The sequence below is a fragment of the Staurois parvus genome, unplaced genomic scaffold, assembly GCF_062004578.1.
Source record: "Staurois parvus isolate SC_StPar_1 unplaced genomic scaffold, SC_StPar_1.0 ptg000188l, whole genome shotgun sequence".
Classification (NCBI taxonomy): Eukaryota; Metazoa; Chordata; class Amphibia; order Anura; family Ranidae; genus Staurois; species Staurois parvus.
The window spans coordinates 240,142-261,342 of record NW_028317984.1 but is presented as its reverse complement, the minus strand read 5'-3'; the positions used below and the strand labels follow the sequence as shown (position 1 = coordinate 261,342).

Below are 21,201 nucleotides of genomic sequence, written 5' to 3'. Positions count from 1 at the left end.
GCGTTCTGGTAGGACGTTATATGACGTCCACCCAGAACTGGCCGGACGCAGTGCAGCTGTCATTCGGCTATCTGTGGTCAGCAACTAGCTAAAAGTACAATTTCATTGTTTGCCGATGACTATGCAGTAGAATAACATCCTTACAATTTACAAGCTGACCTCAATTCACTGTTTAATTGTTCAATTATGTGTCAAGTTAACTTTAATGTTGATAAATGTAAAGTTTTGCACTTGGGGGCTAAACACATGCACGCATCATACATATTTGAAGGAGGTCAACTAGGGGAGTCAATGTTTGAAAAATATCTGGATGTTCTGCTAGATCATAGACTTAATAATTGCATGAAATGCCAAGCTTCTGCTTCTAAAGCTAGCAAACTCCATTTTTGTATTAGAAGGTATAAACTTCAGAGCGAGAGCAAGACATAATTTTCCCCTTTACAAATCATTAGTGAGACCTCATCTGAAATATACAGGTCACAAAGAGAATATTGGAGAACTAGAGAAAGTTCAGAAAAGGGCAACCAAACTGATGAGAGGCATGGAGAGGAGCTGAGGTAAAGGGGGATTATAATCACCATGTATAAATAAATGCGTTCCATATAGTGAACTTCCTGTTGAGTTTCCACTTTCAGGTCATTACAGAAAACAAGGGAGCACTCTTTATGTCTGGAGGAAAAGAGACTTAACCTCCACATATGGAAGAGCTTCTTTATAGTAAGAGCTTTGAAAATGTGGAATAAACTCCCTCAAGAGCTAGTTCTGGTCAGCTCAGTAGATTGCTTTAAAAAATAGCTGGATGCATTCCTTAATGCACAAAATATAACTTGATAATAACATTTATAGGTAACAACACCAGGGGCAGTTGATCCAGGGAATATCAAATTGCCACCTGAGGGACCAAATCGGAGCATTTTGTATGGGGTTTTCTGGTGTTTAAACTGTTTTTCAACCTTATGTAACCTCCAATAGGGAAGCACACAACAATAAAACCATTTTAGCTAAGTGGGAAATGGTCAGAACTGTTTAGCTTTGTTTCCTGTGCTAGTGACTATGCAGTCACTTGGATAACAAGTTTATATTGTCCCCAAAAGGCACACATACATTAAAATTGTGGGATTTGAAGCCCTGTCCTCTCTATCTAAAACTAAAGAAAACATTTTGGCTGAGGGTGCACTTCAACACTTGCTTTAATATTAGTTTCCAGTGTTCTTTTCTGTCTGTGTTAGTAAATTAGAAATTCTTCTTTTCCACAGGTACCCTCACCCACTGCCCCTCCACCTTGGTCTTTCCCCCCTCCCCCGTCCTCATCAACCAGTCTTGGCCAATACTTTGAAAGGTTTGATGTGAAGGAAACCTCTTATCATCTACTCATCTCAAAGCTTGAATTACATGTGTGTGATGAAAGTCAGACAAGGGGTACAGGTAAATGTATATGAAACAGATTTATCTATGCTATATGATGGGTTCTAAAGCCCGAGGTTGGTAGAAAGGGCTCCCAATCTTTCTGCACTGTGATTGACTGTATAGTGCTGACTTCATCAGGAGCCCATCCTACCTGCTCCTGATTGTAAGAATATGGCCGTGAGCTTTTGGTGACAGCTCGGCCGCAGTTCTGGAGGCTCCTATAGAGTGCATCCAAAAACTACACAGTAACGCATAGATGTGGTGGCTGGGCATTAGAGCCCACCTCCCTGCCACCAGATAAATGTGCATGGCAGTCATAAAGAATAACTAACTCTAAGTAGAGTGTGCATGTGTATGCCAGATATTATGTTTTGTGTTTCTGGTAGATTGTAAAAGAGTTAAAGTATACGTTCACGCTATTACTAAATAAGCTTAGTACTCTAGTCCAGTCCTGTGATCTCCTCAGTGGCCATTTTCAGAGGAGAGGAGAGTGCAGCGACAACGTCTACAATCCTGGTGAAGTGACATCACTAAAAGGCTTACTATGGGGCATTTGTTGTCGGCTGTCCTACTTCTTCCCTGAAGCTGCCACTGGGAGTCAGTCATGTGACCAGACCAGCACTCCTTGAGAATAGGTAAGTATAAGCAACTTCTTTTACAGGCTAGTTAGAATTAGATTTAAGCTCTGTTGATAGTAGCCTGGATTTCTACTTTAAACTTTCTACCAGATTTTTTTTTTTCTGTTTATGACTTGCTTGAGATTTACTTTCTATTGTACCTGTAATGCCTGAACAAGAAATGGTGAGTGCTGCTGTCATCAGGACAGAAAGGCAAGCAAATCATAGCAGACGTCTCATCCTTTCATTAGTCAATTTAATAATGTAATATATTTCACATGGCTGCTCCAGGCAAGACCAGGCTCCTCGCTTCACCATCACAACTCAGGTGTTGCCTCAGCTCTTCTCAAATGAAGCAATCATTTGTACGGTCAACAGATGCAAAATAATATCCTTATTTTGTTAAAATAGCAATCAGGAACAAGTTCTAATGTGATGGGTCAAAAAATTGTTTGAGAAAGCACTGTGCTTAGCATGAAGCATCTCAGAATAGAACCTGTTTCTGTCCGCTATTTTAATAAGGGAAGAATATTTTGCATCTGGGTGTGCAGCACTTCTTTTTGCCAGTACAATCTATAATAATGTGTTTGTGGAGATTTTTCCCATCACATCCTGAACTGGAAAGAAGTTAGGGGAAATCTTCCCTTCTCTTCTCTATCCCTCCACTACTCTTTTCAAAGCTAAACAGAACAATCTGGCAGAAGTTTCACTGCAAGCCTAAACTATTTTACAGTCCCTTCATCTCAACTCAGCTAAAATTAAATAATGGGAAAGAAACCGAAAGGGTGTTACTGACTGCTTCACTCCTTGCCAATCTCTGGGGTTAAACAAATCAGAATCTGTTATGACATGTTGAAAACTGTGGGGGAATTACAATTTATGATATAATAATTATTTTTTTAAATATTTGCCTACACAAGTGCCTTCCTGACAGAATCACCAGGTATTATTTTAGTGAAAGCTGCAAAAAAAAAAAAAAGCATTTGCATATCTTTCAGACTTCTATCTAGACTCCTATTCCAACTATTGCAGGGTTTTTGATTTCTTCTTGATGTTTTCATGCTGAGTTTTATGTTGATGATTTTTCTGTAATGTCCACCTTTTTGCTTCTAGTCACAGGAGGTGCCATACAGGTTACTTTGCGTAAAATTACACTGGATTATTATCCGACCCACAAGGCAGGTATGTATTCTTCTGCTGCTTTGATTAATGATTTATGTTTTGGATTTGCCTTGCACTTGGATGTGGCTTACATGTATACCCCCCAAGTTGCTGTGTATTTGGGGAAAAAAGACATTTCATGCCTCTTTTTCCTCTTTTTTTTTTTTTTTCTATTTTTTTAAATCAAGTGATATTTATTGTAAGTTTTGTTATGCAAGAACATAAACAAGCTCTGTGCATTCCATACACATAGTTCAAATATACCAAAATGATGATCAATGTAACATACTACAACATCAGTAGGTTCCATGAAATAATATAGGACCATAATTTAAAACACATTTTAAAGAGATAAGTTACAAAGATCCATGGTGGGTGTTAACTCGAGAATACTTGACACTGCCACTAATTTCAAACAGTAAGTCATAAGAAGGCTTTGCGAAGTCATATAGGATAAGTTGTTAGAGGCTGGGACTAAATTACTATGGATATCATACTTTTAAAACGTTTTTTGAACATCCTCTATGTTCTATGCTGATAGGTTAGCTTTTCCCTTTTAAGAATATGAACTACGGCAGGCCATAGACAAGTCGAAAACAGAAAGTTCTGTAGATCAAAAAACGAAAATGGTGCATACAATTGTGCCATCATTTGTGTAGTTTTTTTTTTTAACAAAATCCAGCATGTTGGTACTTTCGTTTGCGACATGAAAATTGTGTGTCGCAGCTCACACACTAATGATACGAAAAACAAACAACTAAAGATTTTCGTTCGGTTTTTGACTCGTCTATGGCCGGCCTAACTGCTTGTTGCCATTGTGGGAGTGGAAGATAGCCATTTATGAGCCACCACACTGTGTGCTAAGAACAGTAAACATTACTATTATTTGAGTGCCTGAGATAGCAACCTTTCTGGAATAATAATTAAATACTCAGTCTTAGGATCCATAAGAAGAGTGAAAGGACATTGTTAATCAATTGCAAAATATATGTCCAGTACCTAAATAGTTTGGGGCAGCCTTTCTCAACCTTTTCAACATGGAGGAACCCTTGAAATAATTTAAGGTTTTGGGGAACCACTGCTAATAGTTATATCTACAGCTGACAGTACATTAGTGTGATGATCAGTGGGAAGAATGCTCCTTACATTTCTGGCCATTGGGAAGAATCCCACCTTTACAGATAAGATTAAAAATAAGATCAGTGGTGTCAGTGGTTACTTATTTGAGAGGCAGAAGTTGCTTATTGCTCAAGAACCCCTAGCAATCTCTGGAGGAACAATAGAGTTCCACAAAACTCTGGTAGAGAGAGGCTGGTTTAGGGCAACTGCAAAACATGTAAATTAAAGTACCAGTATTACCCATACACCTAGGAGAGGTAGCCCACCCCCATTATATACAATTATTGTGGCGTATGATGCTGTGGTTTGAGGTGAGATAAAGAATATTCTCTAACTCCTTAGTGCATTGCGCATCCTTGGTGGGTCCCAGATCCTGTCTTTACCCTCACCACAACACAGTCAAATCTTAAAGCTGGATGCTATCAACAAGGCAGAGTAAAGATCACCTATCAATCCCTTTTTGGAAAGGCTTACAGATGCCACCATGCTAAAAATTTGTGAAGAATTATAGATTATTGTATCTGTAAGGCATGTTGTAAATATTGGGGAAAAAAAAGCTTAGAGAAGTGATTCTGCTCTAACAGAGTTTGGAGAGATGAAAGGATGCTATAATACAGCTGGTGGATGAAAATGATACTAGCTTCTTTTTCCACTTATCAAAGCCATCTAATTTAGATCGCTTAGAGCAAGTCGGAACTTATTTTTCTCTTTAAAGATTCCGCTCCATTTGGTGTTTGTTTTCCAGCATGTTGTTCTACACACAACTGAAAATAAGCAGCAAGCCCTTGTTTGAAGAGTTCTTTTGGTTTAAAGTGACCCTAAGGGATATCCTTATTCTTTAAAAATTATCCATACACATTCAGTACCTAAAGGCTCTGTAATCCATTTTAGTGAAATTGTTTCTTGTTGTGTTTTTCTGCTTGCTCATAATGTCATCCCTGAGCCCCCGAACCTCTCTTTTGCCCCCTCACTTCCATTTTTGTTTGGAATAAGCAGTGCATTTAGTTACAGTCATGTGCACTGCTCAATGCACAATACACATCCCATAGTCACTAGTCCATCTCAGGAGCAAGCAAGATATGGCTATGTTCCTGCAATACAGTGGGAGAATGACTGTAGCCATCCTACAAAGGAAGTTGGATCACAGCAGCAAAAAAAAAAAAAAAAGATTTTGGAGGCGACTGAGAGCAATAGAATGTACCCACAGCTGTCAGAATATACTGATCAGCGGCTGCAGCCGACGATCAAGAGATTTTTCAACATGTCACCCACATTGATTGAAATTTGTCCAGTCGCTGCTGAACCTGCCAAATTGGTGCATAATCAGCTAAAAGGATAGATAAACTCAAGAACACAAACATAATATATTGCAGCTTACAGTGTGCTTAGATGTGCTTGCTAGCTTAGTTTTCTTTTTTTGAAGGAAAGAACACTTTTAGTAAATACATAAAATACATGTTGAGCTTGTTAGAATTGTGATGTCTTTAGCACTTCCTATGAACAACTTCTGTAATTTACCAATTACCCTGCCTCCATGGAATGAAGAAGAAGAAATACAGGCATGTTTGTAAACTATATCGGAGGATAAGCCAAGAGTAACAACCATGGCTCCAGCCATAGATACATGGAGGATATAGCCACTCAGAGACAGGAAGTATGTTATTTGCAGGATTACCAAGTAAAAATAATGCAGAAGAAGCTTGAAAAAAGCAAGCATATGTAGCCACCACTCAGAGGATTATTAAGACGCAGTATGTTACATTTTTGGCTTTGAATCAAAAGTAAACCTCTTTTACATTTCAACTTAATAATTATTTGATGTGATGCATTAGTTTCCTTTTTTTAGGGTTTTATCCTTTATTTTCACCTGGCGATCCAGCCAGTAAGTTTGTTGTTTTTCCAGAGAACAAGCTGTCCTGCACTGGCTTTTAAAAAACTTTTAAAAAACAGCCACTCACCTGTCCCTCGGTCCCGTGGTGTGTCCCTCCACAGCTCATTTCACTGGCTGTCCTGTATTCCAGGAGGTCGGCATCTTCAGTGTGGGCACCCGGCTGTGATAGCTTGCGGCTTCACAGCCGGGTACCCACTGCTCATGCGCGAGTAGCGCTGCGCTTCATGAATGGTCCTTTAGTCTTCTGGGACCTGTCACGTGTCCCAGAAGACTACAGGGAGGGAGGGAGGACACCTTACGTTTCCGATCGCTTAGGCGATCGGACTGGAAATGGGAGTGGGTACCTGTCAAATTCGGGTACCCGCTCCCCAAAGGTGCCAATCCTTAATGGGGAGTGGGGGAGCAGTCCTTAAAGCGGAACCTCCCCTTTTGGGTGGAGCTCTGCTTTCATTTTGAGAAGGTGCTAATAATTTTGTGCAGTCCATTATTTGTGTGGAATGTGTCAAATTTGGCTTTTTGCTTCTCCACTGTTTTGTGTGATGCCAATACAAGCAAAATAAATAAACATTTGTAATTGCAGCAATTTTCTGGGCGAAGTGGTGCATTATCTGACAGAACTACAGGGGTGCCAATATTTGTGGCCTTGACTGTAGGTTTGTCCTCATCACCAGTTTTTCTGGCTTTGCTATCTGAGCCTGCTCTCTCTTTGGAGCTATCAGTCCTCAGATCTCAGCTGTCCAGAACATTTCACTGCTACATTTCAGGAGCACATACCTTTGGCTCTGTTGGCACTTCACTTTTATGTATGCCTGAGGGCTCTTATCACTCCGATTTTAGAGCCATCACAGCCTACTCATGTGGGATCTGTTTTTAATTGGGTCTTTAGTGAATCTGATGTGCTCAATGTTACAGTTGTGTTCAAAAGATTGCACACCTTTTGAAGAATTGGTAATATGTATGTACCATTTTTGAAGAAGACATGAGTGAGCAGGCAAAAGACATTTCTTTTATTTCTTGTGCAATTCAAATTTAACTGTAAGTCTTATAAGAATGGCACAATCATAAAAAAAGATGGTAACAAGTAAACAAATGAAATAGCCCCTGTTCAAAAGTCCTGAGTTCTTAATACTGTGTATTGCCCCCTTTCGTATCAGTGACAACGTGCACTCTTGATAGCTAACTCTGTAATAGTTGTCTATGAGGCCCAAAATCCTTGCATGTGGTATAGCTGGCAGCATTTCTGATGTGTGAAGGATGTGCTCTTTAGGGGCTACAAACTAGAGTTTGAATCTCTGTCTCCTCCCAACTTCCTGTTGGTAAATCAAACCACCATTCAACAAAGGCTTGAAGATCTCCTTGCTGCCTTGCCAGAACGTCCGGTTCAAGGAATCATCGCTGTTCCTCAAGCAGAAAGGTTTCAAGGTTTTTTTCCCCAACCCTATTCACTGTTCCCAAAGTCATCCACCCTATCCTGGATTTCTACGTACTCCATTTCTTCATTTAAGTGCAAACAATTTGCTTGAAAACCAACAGGTCGGTCATTACTTTTCTTCATCTGGGAGACTATCTGGCCTCTGTGGACATCAAGGACTCATACTTGCTTGTCCTCATCTTTCCAGCACATCAACACTTGTTTTGCTGTGGGCTGACGACACTACCAGCTTGTTTCCCTTGATTTATTTTGCTTTTGCACTGAGTGTTCACCAAGGATCTTAGATCCGGTGCTAGACTATGTCAGCTAGACTGTCCTGGCCTCACAATGGTTAAATCCTACACCTTTAAAAGTCATCACAGGAACTGACTAATTGCTTAGATTATCTGTATCTGATGCTGGATGTGACTTAGTCTAGAGTTTTCCTTAACCAAGTGAAACTCCACACCACCTCCTTCAAGGCATTGCAACGCAAAGTTTTGGCTGTGTGGGACAGGAAGGTACAGTTGTTGGACCTACTAATGCCCCTGACACCCAGGACAAGGTTGTCTGTGGCCAGGTGATTTGCCAATCCAGGCCTAAAATCAAGTACATCTACTCGCCTGGAAACTCCTCACAGCAGATGCCAGCCTGACTGGCTGAGGAGGAGTTCTGGATACCTTGAAAGTGCAAGAACTTGGTGGCCAGTCAGACCCTAAATTAAGAAAATTATTTATTCCACTTTCCTGGAATCCTGACAAATGACAGGCTGGGGAAGGGGGTCTGGATATTATGACAATGCAAGGAACTTGGTCGCCAGTAGAAACTTGTCTCTTATCAAGATACTGGTGTTTTGAGTGATCGGTCTGTCCCTATATTAATTTACTTGTCAACTGCACAGTCATCGGATTAGCACCCAGTGCAACAACACCACAGCAGTGGCATATATTAGTCATCAGGAAGGAACCAAAAGTCTTACTGTGGAAAGTAAAGCGGAACTAATTCTGTCTTGGGTAGAACTTTATGTTCAAGCCTTATCCACTGTCCACATTCCAAGTGTGGACAATTTGCTAGTGAATTACCTCAGTTGCCAGCACCTGGACTAGAGAAAATGAAGAAGTGTTTCCAAGGTCTATGTCTCAGGTGGGGGACACCTAATATGGACCTTCCAACCTCCAGATTCAACAGGAATCTACAGGTGCAGGGATCCCCTGACAGAAGCAGTGGTTGCCCTGGTTGGCTCTGTGGGATCAGTACAACCTGATCTATCTCTTTGCTTCTTTGTAACTCCATCATCATCTTCTCTGCAGAAGGGCATTCCTATGCTTCTAATTGCTCCGAACTGGCTCCGGAGGACTGATTTATGGTTGTTGGCTTTAGTGGCCTAACTGTTAAAGTCTTGGTCCTAAGTGAATAGGGGTCTTTCTGACTGTCATTCTTATGCTACTGAAAGCCAGGAAGTCTACTACACATAAAGTTTACCATTGCACTTGGAAGGCTTGCTGCACATGGAAGGGGTTGGAGAGGAACTGCAAGTTGGAGCACTGTCATGTCATCTACCTTAGCTTTGTTCAGGGTTAACCCCTAAAGCGCTGCTGGCTTTTCATTAGTTTGAAAGCCCAACAGCTTCGGTAAGAGTTCCTACTCACCTTTGTATCACCAGGGATTTGGAGGTGTCACTTCTTTTTCCGGTCTCATTGGATGAATGGGTCCTTTCTCTTTTTCCCGTTAATGGTTGGAATCACTTTGTATTGTGAATTTAATTGGAGCACGGACATTTATGATGGACTTTATTTCTTCCTCCAGTCTCATTGGATGAATTGGTCCTTTCTCTTTCTCCCTTTAATGGCTAGAAGCAGTTTGTATTGTGGATTTAATTGGAGGTTTTTGTATATCCTACCTGTGTCAGCCTCTTTTACTATATACTTTTTAATCTGAGTGCAGAAATTGATTGCATTTTAAGGCTTGCTGCTTTGCCTTGTGCGAGGTGAGGAAATTTCATCCTACGAAATACTCATCGTGAAAGAACCTGTCCTTTCTACAGTCCAAACTGGATCAACATCTGGTTTTAGATACCATTAAGAGACAAATTTCAGTGTTCCAAGCACTTATTGCTTCAGGTTTCCTAGTCAAAGTCTTTGTATATGGTATATCTAACATAATCTCACCTGTGCAAACTCCAGTGAGTTCTGTGGTCAGATCTATTCATGTTCTCAAAGTACTTCAATGACCTTCTTTTGAACTGTTTAGAGGTATCTGCTTGTCTTCTCATAAAGCAGCTATCATCTCTGCTAGATGAGTGTTTGAGCCTTATCTTGTAAAGAATCCTTTCTCATTATTCACAAGGAAAGGGTTGTTTTGAGACCCAGAGCCTCTTTTCTTCCTAAGGTGGTTTCTACCTTCCACCTTAACTAGGACATTGTTCTTCCTTCTCTCTGTTCTACTCCAGTTCACCCTAAGGCAGTATCTCTCCATTTCTTGTGGTCCGAGCTGTTCATGTCTACCTCCCATCTATGTCTTCTCTCACACAAGCTGACTTTCTTTTTCATCCCGTAAGATATCTGCAAGGGCCATCCTATGTTCCATTTCATCATCTTTCACTGGATCGGACACATTACTGTTTAATCCTATTGGTTTAAGATTAAGGTTCCACAATTTTCTGTTAAAGCGCACTCTACCAGATTTAGGAGTGCTTCCTGGGCTTATAGGTATGGTACCTCTCTCTCCCAGATTTGTCTTCTGTTCACACGTTCTACAAGTTTTACCAGATCAGTGTTCAGGCAACATCAGCTGCAAGCTTTGGACATAAGCTCCTGCAGGCAGCTCTTTAACCTGCAGGAACCCCCAGTGTTTTGCTTCACTGTTTGTTTTTTCTTTTTTTTTACTCTTAACCTGCTAACATTGTGTTGCTGTTTTGCTCGACCCTCAATTTGACTGCTTTGGGACATATCTGTGTTTCTGAATTCTACTGCTTCTGTGCCTTTTGAAGAGAATAAGAAAACAGGATTTTTGCACACCCTGCAATATGCCTTTTTTGGCGTTCATAAAGGCACACAGGTTCGTGTTCATGATCTATCCCTAATGCCTCATTTCTAAAAAAAAACAAAAAAAAACCAAAAAACTGAAACAATCACGGGAGTGGGAGGAGTTGTTCTTGGCCAGCCAGATGCTTTTTTTTGTTTGCCAGTGTCCGAATCCTCCTCATTATAATTTAACATTCCTGAATTTTACTGTTCCTATGCCCCTTGATGAACTACAAAAAAAGGATTTTATGGTGAATGAAAAAAAATATTATTTACAGTGTAACCGTCTATAGAAACATCTGTCATTTTTAGAGGCTGTTCTATGGAATTATAACTTGGGCAGCATGAGTGGCTGTTCCATGAAAAAATATCTTATTATGAATATTTCGGGGGGTTCTGTCTAACCATTGCTCAATTATATGTACACTCTATTATAAAGTTTCTCAACTAGTGTTACTTGCACCCCACAGGAGAATTATGACATGATTCGGGTGTTTCTACTAATTAATATAAACCTGCAATAGCTTATAGTTATGGTAGTTGTACATAAAATATTTTTTTACGTTTTTAATAAATGTTTAGAGGTCGGTACCACAGAGGCATAATGGCAACCACCAAAGGGGTACAATAATAGTATCTTATATTGTGAGGTATATAAAAAATAGCCAATGCTTTATGATATAAAGTTGAACTGTAAACTTGGCATAAGGCTTGGTCTGGTTATATTTTGGGAGACAAACAGCAGTTTTTCTTAATTGATTTTTCTTTGTTTGAAGAGTTTTTTTTTTGTTTTTTTTTGCAGGTCAGAGCTGTGCACATTGGAATCGTTTTTCCTCTGCAATGGGTACCTGTGAGCAGTGGATGCAGGAACTTGCCCAAGAGAGGCAGGCAAAAGAGGACTGTAATGACAATACGCTAGGAAAAATGCCATCTCCGAAACATGGTAATTTTTAAAGTTTATCCAAATCCAAGGACAATAATACACTGCTCAAACAAATTAAAGGAACACTTTTTAATCAGAGTCAATTAAACTCCTGGGATATTGATCTGGTCAGTTAAGTAGCAGAGGGGTTTGTTAATCAGTTTCAGCTGCTTTTGGTGTTAATTAAATTAACAACAGGTGTACTAGATGGGAAACAGTGAGATGACTCCCCAAACAGGAATGATTTTACAGGTAGAGGCCACTGACATTTTTTTCCCTACTCATCTTTTCTGACTGTTTTTCACTAGTTTTGCATTTGGCTAGGGTCAGTGTCACTACTGGTAGCATGAGCCGATACCTGGACCCTACAGAGGTTCCACAGGCAGTCCTATTCCTCTAGGATGGCGCATCAATACGTGCCATTGCAGAAGGTTTGCTGTGTCTCTCAGCACAGTCTCAAGAGCATGGAGGAGATGATACACATTAAGAGGTGATCAATATAGCACATGAGAATCTTAAGGTTCCTTGCATTTCCGAGGCCGGACAGACTTTTATCATTACAGGTAGAAGGGGTGCTTCTGATATATATCAGGCATGTATCTAAGAGGAGAAGAGGTGTATGGAGTATTCATAAGGAGTGGAGGAAAACAACGGAAATATATTCATACATGTTATCTGAAAGAGAATTTGAGGTGAGAGTTCTGGGAACACTTTGGTGGCACAAGATTGCACAAAGTGAATTTGAAGAAGCACGAGCACTTTGAATATTATTGGTATTGGACACTTATGTGATATATGGACTGATGTAGTGAAGCCATATTAATTATTTATATTTTGTTTGTTAAGATATATTTATTCTTTGCACATATGTGATGTATTCATGTTCACGTGTTTGAGTAAGCAGCTCTAAATCATTTGTTTTATATATTTTTTTGCACATATTATGTGTGAACACATGTAGATGTCAGCAGCAGCATACATTGATTGACACATTTAGGTACTTTAGTTGGCGCAGGAGTTTTTTCACTATTTTTGATACCAGTGAATGGCCCCCACACTCGCCTGACCTAAATCCAATAGAACACCTTTGGGATATCATGATCAGTCCATCTGACGCCACTAGGTTGAACCTCATACTGTCCAGGAGCTCAGTGATGCCCTGGTCCATCGTCTCATTAGGAGCATGCCCCGATGTCAGAAATGCATACAAGCACGTGGGGGTCGTACAAACTACTGAGTACCATTTTGAGCTGCTGCAATGAAATTTCAGCAAAATGGACTAGCCTGCTGCATCTTTTTTTCACTTTGATTTTCAGGTGTCTTTGAATTCAGTCCTCTGTAGGTTGATAATTTTAATTTCCATCAAACAATGGGGCATCCTTATGTTGCTAACAGATTACCCAGTCCATATCATTATAGATATCCAGCATGATATTTTTGCCTATTGAGATCTGATGTGTTTTCAAATTGTTCCTTTAATTTTTTTGAGCAGTGTATAATATATTGCAGCTTACCAGTCCATAGATGTGGTGTCTGCATTTATGTAATTTTTTAGGCATTGTTTTCTCTTAATTTTTACCTAGTGATCCTGTAGGCACCACAGACAGAGAGCAAAGAAAGATATTTGCTCACAAGATTTCTGAAAAGGTCAACAGATTTTATTTTCCATGTGTCGACCAGATACAATAAAATGCTTTTGCATGTATAACAGATCAAAAAGGACCAATGAAAAGAGGTTCATTGTTCAGATTTACATACCATTTTAATATTTGGAAATTGCCTCTGCAAACCTTGTTGTAGTTAACTAATCTTACCACTTCAATCTTTCACTAATTAACTGTGCTAAAGGCTAGTTAATTAGTGTCTTACACTTTTATATAGTATTGTATTTAGAACCAGTGGATAAACAGGGATTGGCATATTGATTCTAGATCTCTAAACATTACTGGATTTCTGTTTGCATGGCCACTGTTAAAAACTAGCCAAGAACTACTTTCATCCTTGTCTGCCTAGATAGACCTAGATATCCATTCCTATGTACGGTAAAGGAACCTGGATCCTCAAGATATGAGCAAGCTACATGTGCTTTAATTTCCCTGCATAGTTTTTTTTTATTCAATGTGTCTTCCTTTGCGCTGTACATAACTATGGTTATTTTTCCTCAGGCAGTGCAGGATCATCTTCCTCCCTTTACTTCCGTTCTGTGCTGATCAGAGTAGATGATATGGACATTCATCAGGTAGGAAGATGGAACTATAAAATCACAAGAACTAGTTTGTCGTCCTGTACTGGTTTATAACTGCTTTGTTCATCCTTCAAAGGTATCTTCCTCTGGACAAAGCCCACAAAAACCGCCACTTATTTCATGTGGTCATATTCCTGGTGCTTGCTCTGCTGTGCACCTTCAGTACACCGAGTTTTATCGTCTTCCAGGAGACAGCCTTCCAGGTGCTTTAGTAATTATTTATTCATGACTATTCTTGTTCTGTTTTATTTGTTTAGCGTAGAGAATGCCCCCTCTGTTCTTGTTGTTCATTTATTCTTTCTCTGCAGTGCCTCCTCCTGCTCTGTACATACAGTTACATGGTCTGCTGTTATACATTGCTACCCAGTCTGTTCTGTGGCTGAATTATTTTATGATAGACCTATCACATCACCTTCAGCAGTTTGCTGCTGTGACTTCTATTGTAAATGAAGAAGCTGGGGAGCACAGAGATGTGCGTTTGGATGGATTTAACCTTAAGGTTTGCCTTACATCTACTTACTACCTTGTCAGTTCTTTTTCTGTCATTTTTTTTCTCTCATCTGTATTTGTTTTCTTGCCTTACAGCTAAGCTTCCCTGTGCCACCTCCTTCTTACAGCCCACCTGAACGTCCTTCTTCAATATGTGCCCATCTTACCTCAGTTACCCTAACAAACACACGGCAAGCTCCTGGGTCAACCATTGACTTTCTTCAGAATACCTTCCGGTCCTTTGCTGCTCATGAAGCTTTTCATTGTCCTCCAGGACCTTTGCACCCTACATTTTTGTCTCATGTGTATCCTTCATCTGAGTCCCCATCAACATCTTTATGGAGTTTACATAGTCCTGGTTTGTCTTTGCGATTTGAAGGAGGTGTTCCCAAACACCAGTTACTTCTCCACCCCATGCCATTTACTGCCTGGGCCTGCCTTTTAATATCTGAACGACAACTACAGGTTATGTTCAATGTGGATCAAATGGTACGATTGCAGCTGAACCACTACCATTACCTCACTTTACTACGTTTACAGGAGCAGGTCCAGGCCTTGTTGGAAGGGTTGCAAAATCTGGCAAATTCACCATCACACTTGGCCATAGAAATGCCTCCTCTCTGCCCTCCTGCAGTCTGTGTTGGTCTACTGATTCCAGTGGTTACTATTTCCCTTATGCTCCCTGCTTCCCTCTCCCCAGTGCAGCCAGAGGACTCTGAGAGGAGCAGCCTTACTGGATTTGAACTGACAGATGGAGACACGGGAAGTGAAAGGGAGAAGAACAAGTTAATTCCAGTTAATAAAAATGAGATTTCACTTCTTGGACAGGAACCAGCACAAGAACCTCAGGAGGAGTTTTTTGTGCACTCAGGAATATCTGCTCAATCTGATGAACATATCAAGGCAGAAAAAGTAGAAGTGCCAGTAAAAGACAGTCCAAATAAGGTGGTAGTTCAAGATACTACACAAGCAAAGGAACTTTCTGTTGATCTGTTTCTGGGGAAGGATTTTACACGTGACACTTTGCTTAACACACTGGGTCTGACTAAAGAGACTTTTAGCTTTGGGAAGGAAAGAATGCAGCGTCTTCTGGGTGACACTAAACATAAGTGTGTGATACTTCACCTGAACTTACCACATTATACACAAATTCTTTATGCCATACATAGACCATTGGTCTTTCTTTTTCCTGGTACCATCTCCATGTTATTATCTTTGCTGCATTTCCACACCTTTTTATTATTTATTTGTTAATAGATCTACTTTCTTTTCCTATTATGTGTCTTTCTAACACAATATAATGTTTGCTGTTTGTTTTATTTCAGGGACGTGGATGCTACCCATAATCTGACAAGCTCACCTCTTTCTCGCACACAGTCTCTTGACACAGTTTCGATAGAGGGGCTGGATGTTTTATCTTTGGACAGTGAAACCACTGAGAATTTCTTACTTAAATTGGATGCTGGTAAATTAAAATACAGAATCCTTGATCTTTAGCAAGTGTTACGATAAAAAAACGTTGTGTGTAAAGTCAAGCAGTGTCTGAACTGATAATTGTATAGTATAAGGCTAGTGACCAGGTTAGGCTGTATGCCATTGGGGATATTTGGTTTCCCTGTGGGCTTTCTGTTGGCGTACAGCTGGTTAACTTGTGAGAAGGATTTTGCATTTGAGTGGATGACCGTTGTGAGAAAGCTATTTGCAGGATTTATATGAATGATACTGCTTAAACTGACACTTTAGAAAGTAGCCTCTTCCTGATGAACCAGACGCTGCTGCTTGAAATGTGCAAAGGCATTCCAAATTGTGACCATTACATCAATAATCTACTGATAAATATTTACAGTATGTTTAATGAACTACAAACTTTCGAGCGTGTCTGGTATGAACTGTTATGCTATGGTTGTATAGTGAACAAGTTTTTAAAGGATGAGTCCACCTTTGAGAACATGTTACATATTCCACTCGTTTTTTGTCCCCAATGCTGCATGGCACCAACCAAAAATATTTTGCCTGCAAAAAAACATGCATTTATTATTTTTAGTGAAAAGGTTAACTTCTCCTTTAAGCTTGATCTGGAAAAAAAAACAACAACAAAAACGGATATAATTCTAATATGATTTGTTAATGTAACATTTTATGTTTGGTATCTAGAAGGTCCTGTATCCATTATTTTATGCTACAAACAAATAGGAATAGAGATTCCAGTTGATACTTGAAATGGATCTACATTTTCACTCCCTATTGCACATTCTGTCTATTTTTCAGCTGCCTCTTTTGTTCTCTACAGATGGGTCTGCTGTTCTAAAACAAAGGGTCAAAAGTGATTGTGGGACTGATTTAACCAATGAATCTGCACTTTCATTGCCTTTCTACATACATATAAAGGCTTTCTCTTACCCTTCATTCACCCTTATCTGCAATGTATGCCATGGTAGTGAAAACTCCAACTTTTGTGTTTAGTTTTAGATACAGTATGGAAAGAATTAGAAGTTTCTGTTTTTTTATTGCTGTTCAAGTGTCTACTAGAAATATTTCCTCTCACTTCCTGTCTCAGACACAAGAGGAATTAAGAGAAAATCTCTGCAAAGTGAAGGTAAACTCTCACCTGATAGTTGACACCGGAACAGATGTCTCAGTATAGAGATTTACCTTCTACTTCTTTTTTTTTTCAACTGTAAAAATTTAGATATGCAAAGCTAGAGAAAAATAATGGTACCATTTAAATCAAAGAGGAATGTGTAATGTAATTGTTCTAAGCAAATAAATCCTTTTATATATTATTGTTTTAGAATTGGAAGTTAATGTAGAAACAGCATTATCTGATCAAGACACCACCTCTCAGAGTACAGAGGGTCCTGAACCACAGCAGGTAAGTGAGGCAATTACAACCATAGTGACAGAGAAGAGCTTAAATTAAACTGATATGTAACAAATGCAATTGCAAAGGATAGCCAATGTTCATAAAAAAAAAAAATCTAATTCAGTCTGTGAGTTTTTTTCTGTTATTCCATTTTTTAGATTTTGACTTTGGCCCTTCATCATGTCACCTCTGTGACTCGCGTACATGGGGAAGATGTCTCTGTTACTGTTCAAGCTTTGGACCTCAGCTGTGCACAGAAGATTGAAGATTTGAAAGGTAAGAGGCATATGAGAATTCAGTCTGAAAAATGACACTTTTCTTATTCTATATAAATATGAATAATGTTGGTCCCTGTTTATTAATGCGTCTGAAAGTTCTGAATGTTTTTTTTTTCTTCTTTTATTGCAAATTAAAACTTGAATTTGGTTGTTACAAGCAACATGAATAGTAGCTTGTGCGCTTTTATTATTAACTTATGTCTCTTGCGCACAAGCCCCTGCAATGTGAGTTCTGAAGTTTTTCTTCCACACAAAAAGCTCAGGTGCTGTGTGCAGCCACCCATAAACATAAATAGCTGAGTACAGTCATGCACAGCCATTCACATCTATGGGCAGCTGTATGCTGTGTCTGGGCTTCCTGGGTGGGGAAAGTATGCTGGCATTAAGGTTGCAGGTGCTCAGCTGCTTGTATGCAAGAGGCCTTTATATATCTGACTGCACAGTTGGAGAAATTTTAAAACTATGTTTATAAACTATATTTGTAAACTTTAGTGAATCCAAACACACTTCATATACTGGATTCACAGACGTCCATAGCAGAAATATCAGCAACATTTATGACATTCACAATGCTGCGAAAGTTCAAACCATTGATTGTTCTATAGGAAAATTTGTAGTGAATCTTTGTAAATAGCACAGGATGCAAATGGTTGTGATTTTGCATAAAGGATACAGACAGTTGTAATTTAGCACAGTCTGATTGTCTGCCTGTTATTGGAAATTATCTAAATATATTTCAATAATCTTGGATTTTAAAGCTTACAATGACTGAAAATACAATAAACAAATTAGCAGAACACACAGATTTATCATCTTATTTTAATTTATCTTCTCTTTTTGTGTGCAATCCTCTTTATAGATATCGTATATGAATTTATACGTAGTACTGATGTGTATTCTACATCTTTTTTATAAAACATCTAAGTACATAGTACAGAATAACGGTTCATATCAAATCAATTTGCCAACTGTCTAAATGTTTTTATCAGTGTTGCAGGAAAATAATTATGTTCTGCCCAGAATAGATGGGATGCCAGGGTGATAATAGACTGTAAAAATGGGAATGCACCACTTTATAATGGTTTTATCTCCGGAGCAAAGTTTTTAGTGGATGTTACATTGGCGGAGTTATAAATTGGATGATGAGCGCAGTCAGCACCATTTAACATTCAAGAACAGAAGTTGGTGAATGTTTATGAATTTCATTTGTACCAGCAAATGTGCAGATGGATCTTCCTCAAAAAATGTGCTAGCAATTGTTTTTAAAACTGCACACTGGGTTTAACAATTGTTATCTAAATACAAGAGGCATGTCAAAAATAAAGAGAACCAAGTCTGGCACTCTTTAGGTGCCCCTCATATATTTGACAATGACTTGCATTAAAATGGTTTCCATTTCAATACTTTTATTTGCATCCAAGAAATGTTACATATTAAATTGCCCCTTAGGTAACATGACATCATAGTTACATGATACTGACTATCCAACACCCTAGGTTTTTGACATATACGGACGGTTAATTGTATAGCGATATTAGATTAGGATATACTGATGGGGTGAGGGCGTGTAGTTCTTGCAACATGTTTCAAAGGTTACCACCTGTTTCTGCAGGAACTGTGGAACTTTAAAGCAGTAGTAAACTTTGCTTTTTGACTTGTACCTACAGGTAAGCCTATAATAAGGCTTACCTGTAGGTTCAGTAAATGTCTGCTAAACTTGGTGTTTAGGAGATATTTACGCTTGAAGCACCAGGTGATGTCACTGGCGCATGTCCACTGTGCTTTAAATTAACAGCACACTGAGTGTGCCATCCATTCAGAGTGCTGTTCCGCGACTATGACACTCCCTTACATATACACAGGAGTGACTTTATAGTGGCCCGGCCATTTAAACGACCAAAGAGCACAAATCCAGAAGGAAGACTGGGTGAAGATGGAAGCGCCAACATCAGTGACAGCGTGCCGCTGGAGGGCTTCAAGTCTGTCGTGCTAGTATCAACCTTATTAATACAAAACTGCTAATGTAAAAAATAAGCTGACCTGAAGGGCAACCATGCAGAGCATATTGCTCTGTTAACATAAAGCACTCGCCAAAATAGCCCCCCCATCAGCATTGCACATGCCACTGGCCACAGAGGGGGTGTGTGACATCACATCAGGCTGATACGTCATGTACAGGCTGGTGGCGATGTCATACCTAGAAGTTGTATTGCCACTGAGCTGCCCAGAACATGCCCTACCAGTGCAACTTACAGAGATGCACACGGAGGGTGTCTACACGTTAAGATTTGCACATCTAGTTGCCAAGATCCAAACTACTTCTTTAGAGAGGACAGCATGAAAGGTCAAAGTTTGAGTTCTCTTTTTTTTTTGTTTTTGTTATCTGACAATAAGGATGTGATACATCTTAAGCAAGGCTGGCCACCCCTTTAAATTTAATATAAATGCAAGAGGTATGTTTATTACATAAATCTGGGAGTACCTCGTATATATCTTCCTGATTTCTACAGCATTCCTTCATGAAACAAATTTCGAACATTGCCTCCATGAAGGAGTTTCTTGTAGTAAAGACCAGGCAGTGATTCTCTCCTTGTGCAGAGTGACTGGTCTTGTGTCCTCCTCCTGCAATTTTTACAGGCGGTCTGTATTTGGGGGACCAACTATTTCCTACCCACAGCTCTGCTATCTGCAAGGTTTGCAGAACTGTGATTGTGAAAATTTAGTGCACGCAAGTGGATTTACATAGTAAGTGGCTATTGAGGAATGTATGTAAATAAATATTTTTGAGTCTGGAATTCAGCTTTAACAATTTCTCTAAGCCAACATTTTAACCAAGCTATCAATAAATAGATCAAAAAGGACACTTGTAGGAAAAAAAAGCTTTCACAACTAAGGGTTTATGTACACTGGGCTTTTATAGTTATAATTAGAGATGAGCGAATTATTCAAAAATTCGATTCGGCTGATTCGCCGAATTTGCGGAATAAATTCGATTCGATGCAAATTTATTCGCTGCGAATTTAACTTATTAAAAGGGTTTCTAGGCTTCAGAGAGCCTTTATATTAGTGCAGAACACTGTACCTTTAATTTAAATGCCCTTGGAGTCTGCTGGGGAAGAGAAATAATACTGTCAGTCAGTATGACATGCAGATGAGTGCCGTCGATCTTAGAATCACCGCACACTTCACTCATTTGGGCAGTCACGGGGCACGACGAAGAAGATGAAGAAGAAGAAGAAGATGAAGAAGAAGATGAAGAAGATGATGAAGAAGAAGATGAAGAAGAAGATGAAGAAGAAGAAGAAGAAGATGAAGAAGATGAAGAAGAAGAAGAAGATGATGAAGAAGATGATGATGAAGAAGATGATGATGAAGAAGATGATGATGAAGAAGATGATGATGAAGAAGATGATGATGATGAAGAAGAAGAAGAAGAGGAAGAAGATGAGGATGAAGAAGATGAGGATGAAGAAGATGAGGATGAAGAAGATGATGATGAAGAAGATGATGAAGAAGAAGATGATGAAGAAGAAGAAGAAGAAGATGAGGATGAGGAAGAAGAAGAAGAGGATGAGGATGAAGAAGAAGAAGATGAGGATGAAGAAGAAGAAGATGAGGATGAAGAAGAAGAAGATGAGGATGAAGAAGAAGAAGATGAAGGAGAAGGAGAAGAAGGAGAAGAAGAAGGAAAATAAGAAGGAGAAGAAGAAGGAAAATAAGAAGGAGGAGAAGAAGAAGAAGAAGGAAAATAAGAAGAAGAAGAAGAAGGAAAATA

General features: G+C 39.3%; 1 protein-coding gene across 2 annotated transcripts in view; it reads left to right on the top strand.

The window, feature by feature from the left end:
• The window catches only part of BLTP3A (bridge-like lipid transfer protein family member 3A), a 98,838-nt gene that overhangs the window by 57,770 nt on the left and 19,867 nt on the right, over positions 1 to 21,201 (top strand). For both annotated transcript variants that reach the window (XM_089677558.1, XM_089677557.1), the window contains exons 8-17: positions 1,257 to 1,425; positions 3,138 to 3,206; positions 11,432 to 11,572; positions 13,717 to 13,790; positions 13,873 to 13,999; positions 14,105 to 14,295; positions 14,382 to 15,394; positions 15,611 to 15,750; positions 17,078 to 17,157; positions 17,307 to 17,424. In XM_089677558.1, the coding sequence (XP_089533684.1) occupies positions 1,257 to 1,425; positions 3,138 to 3,206; positions 11,432 to 11,572; positions 13,717 to 13,790; positions 13,873 to 13,999; positions 14,105 to 14,295; positions 14,382 to 15,394; positions 15,611 to 15,750; positions 17,078 to 17,157; positions 17,307 to 17,424 (2,122 nt within the window). The remainder of the gene's footprint in view (positions 1 to 1,256; positions 1,426 to 3,137; positions 3,207 to 11,431; positions 11,573 to 13,716; positions 13,791 to 13,872; positions 14,000 to 14,104; positions 14,296 to 14,381; positions 15,395 to 15,610; positions 15,751 to 17,077; positions 17,158 to 17,306; positions 17,425 to 21,201) is intronic.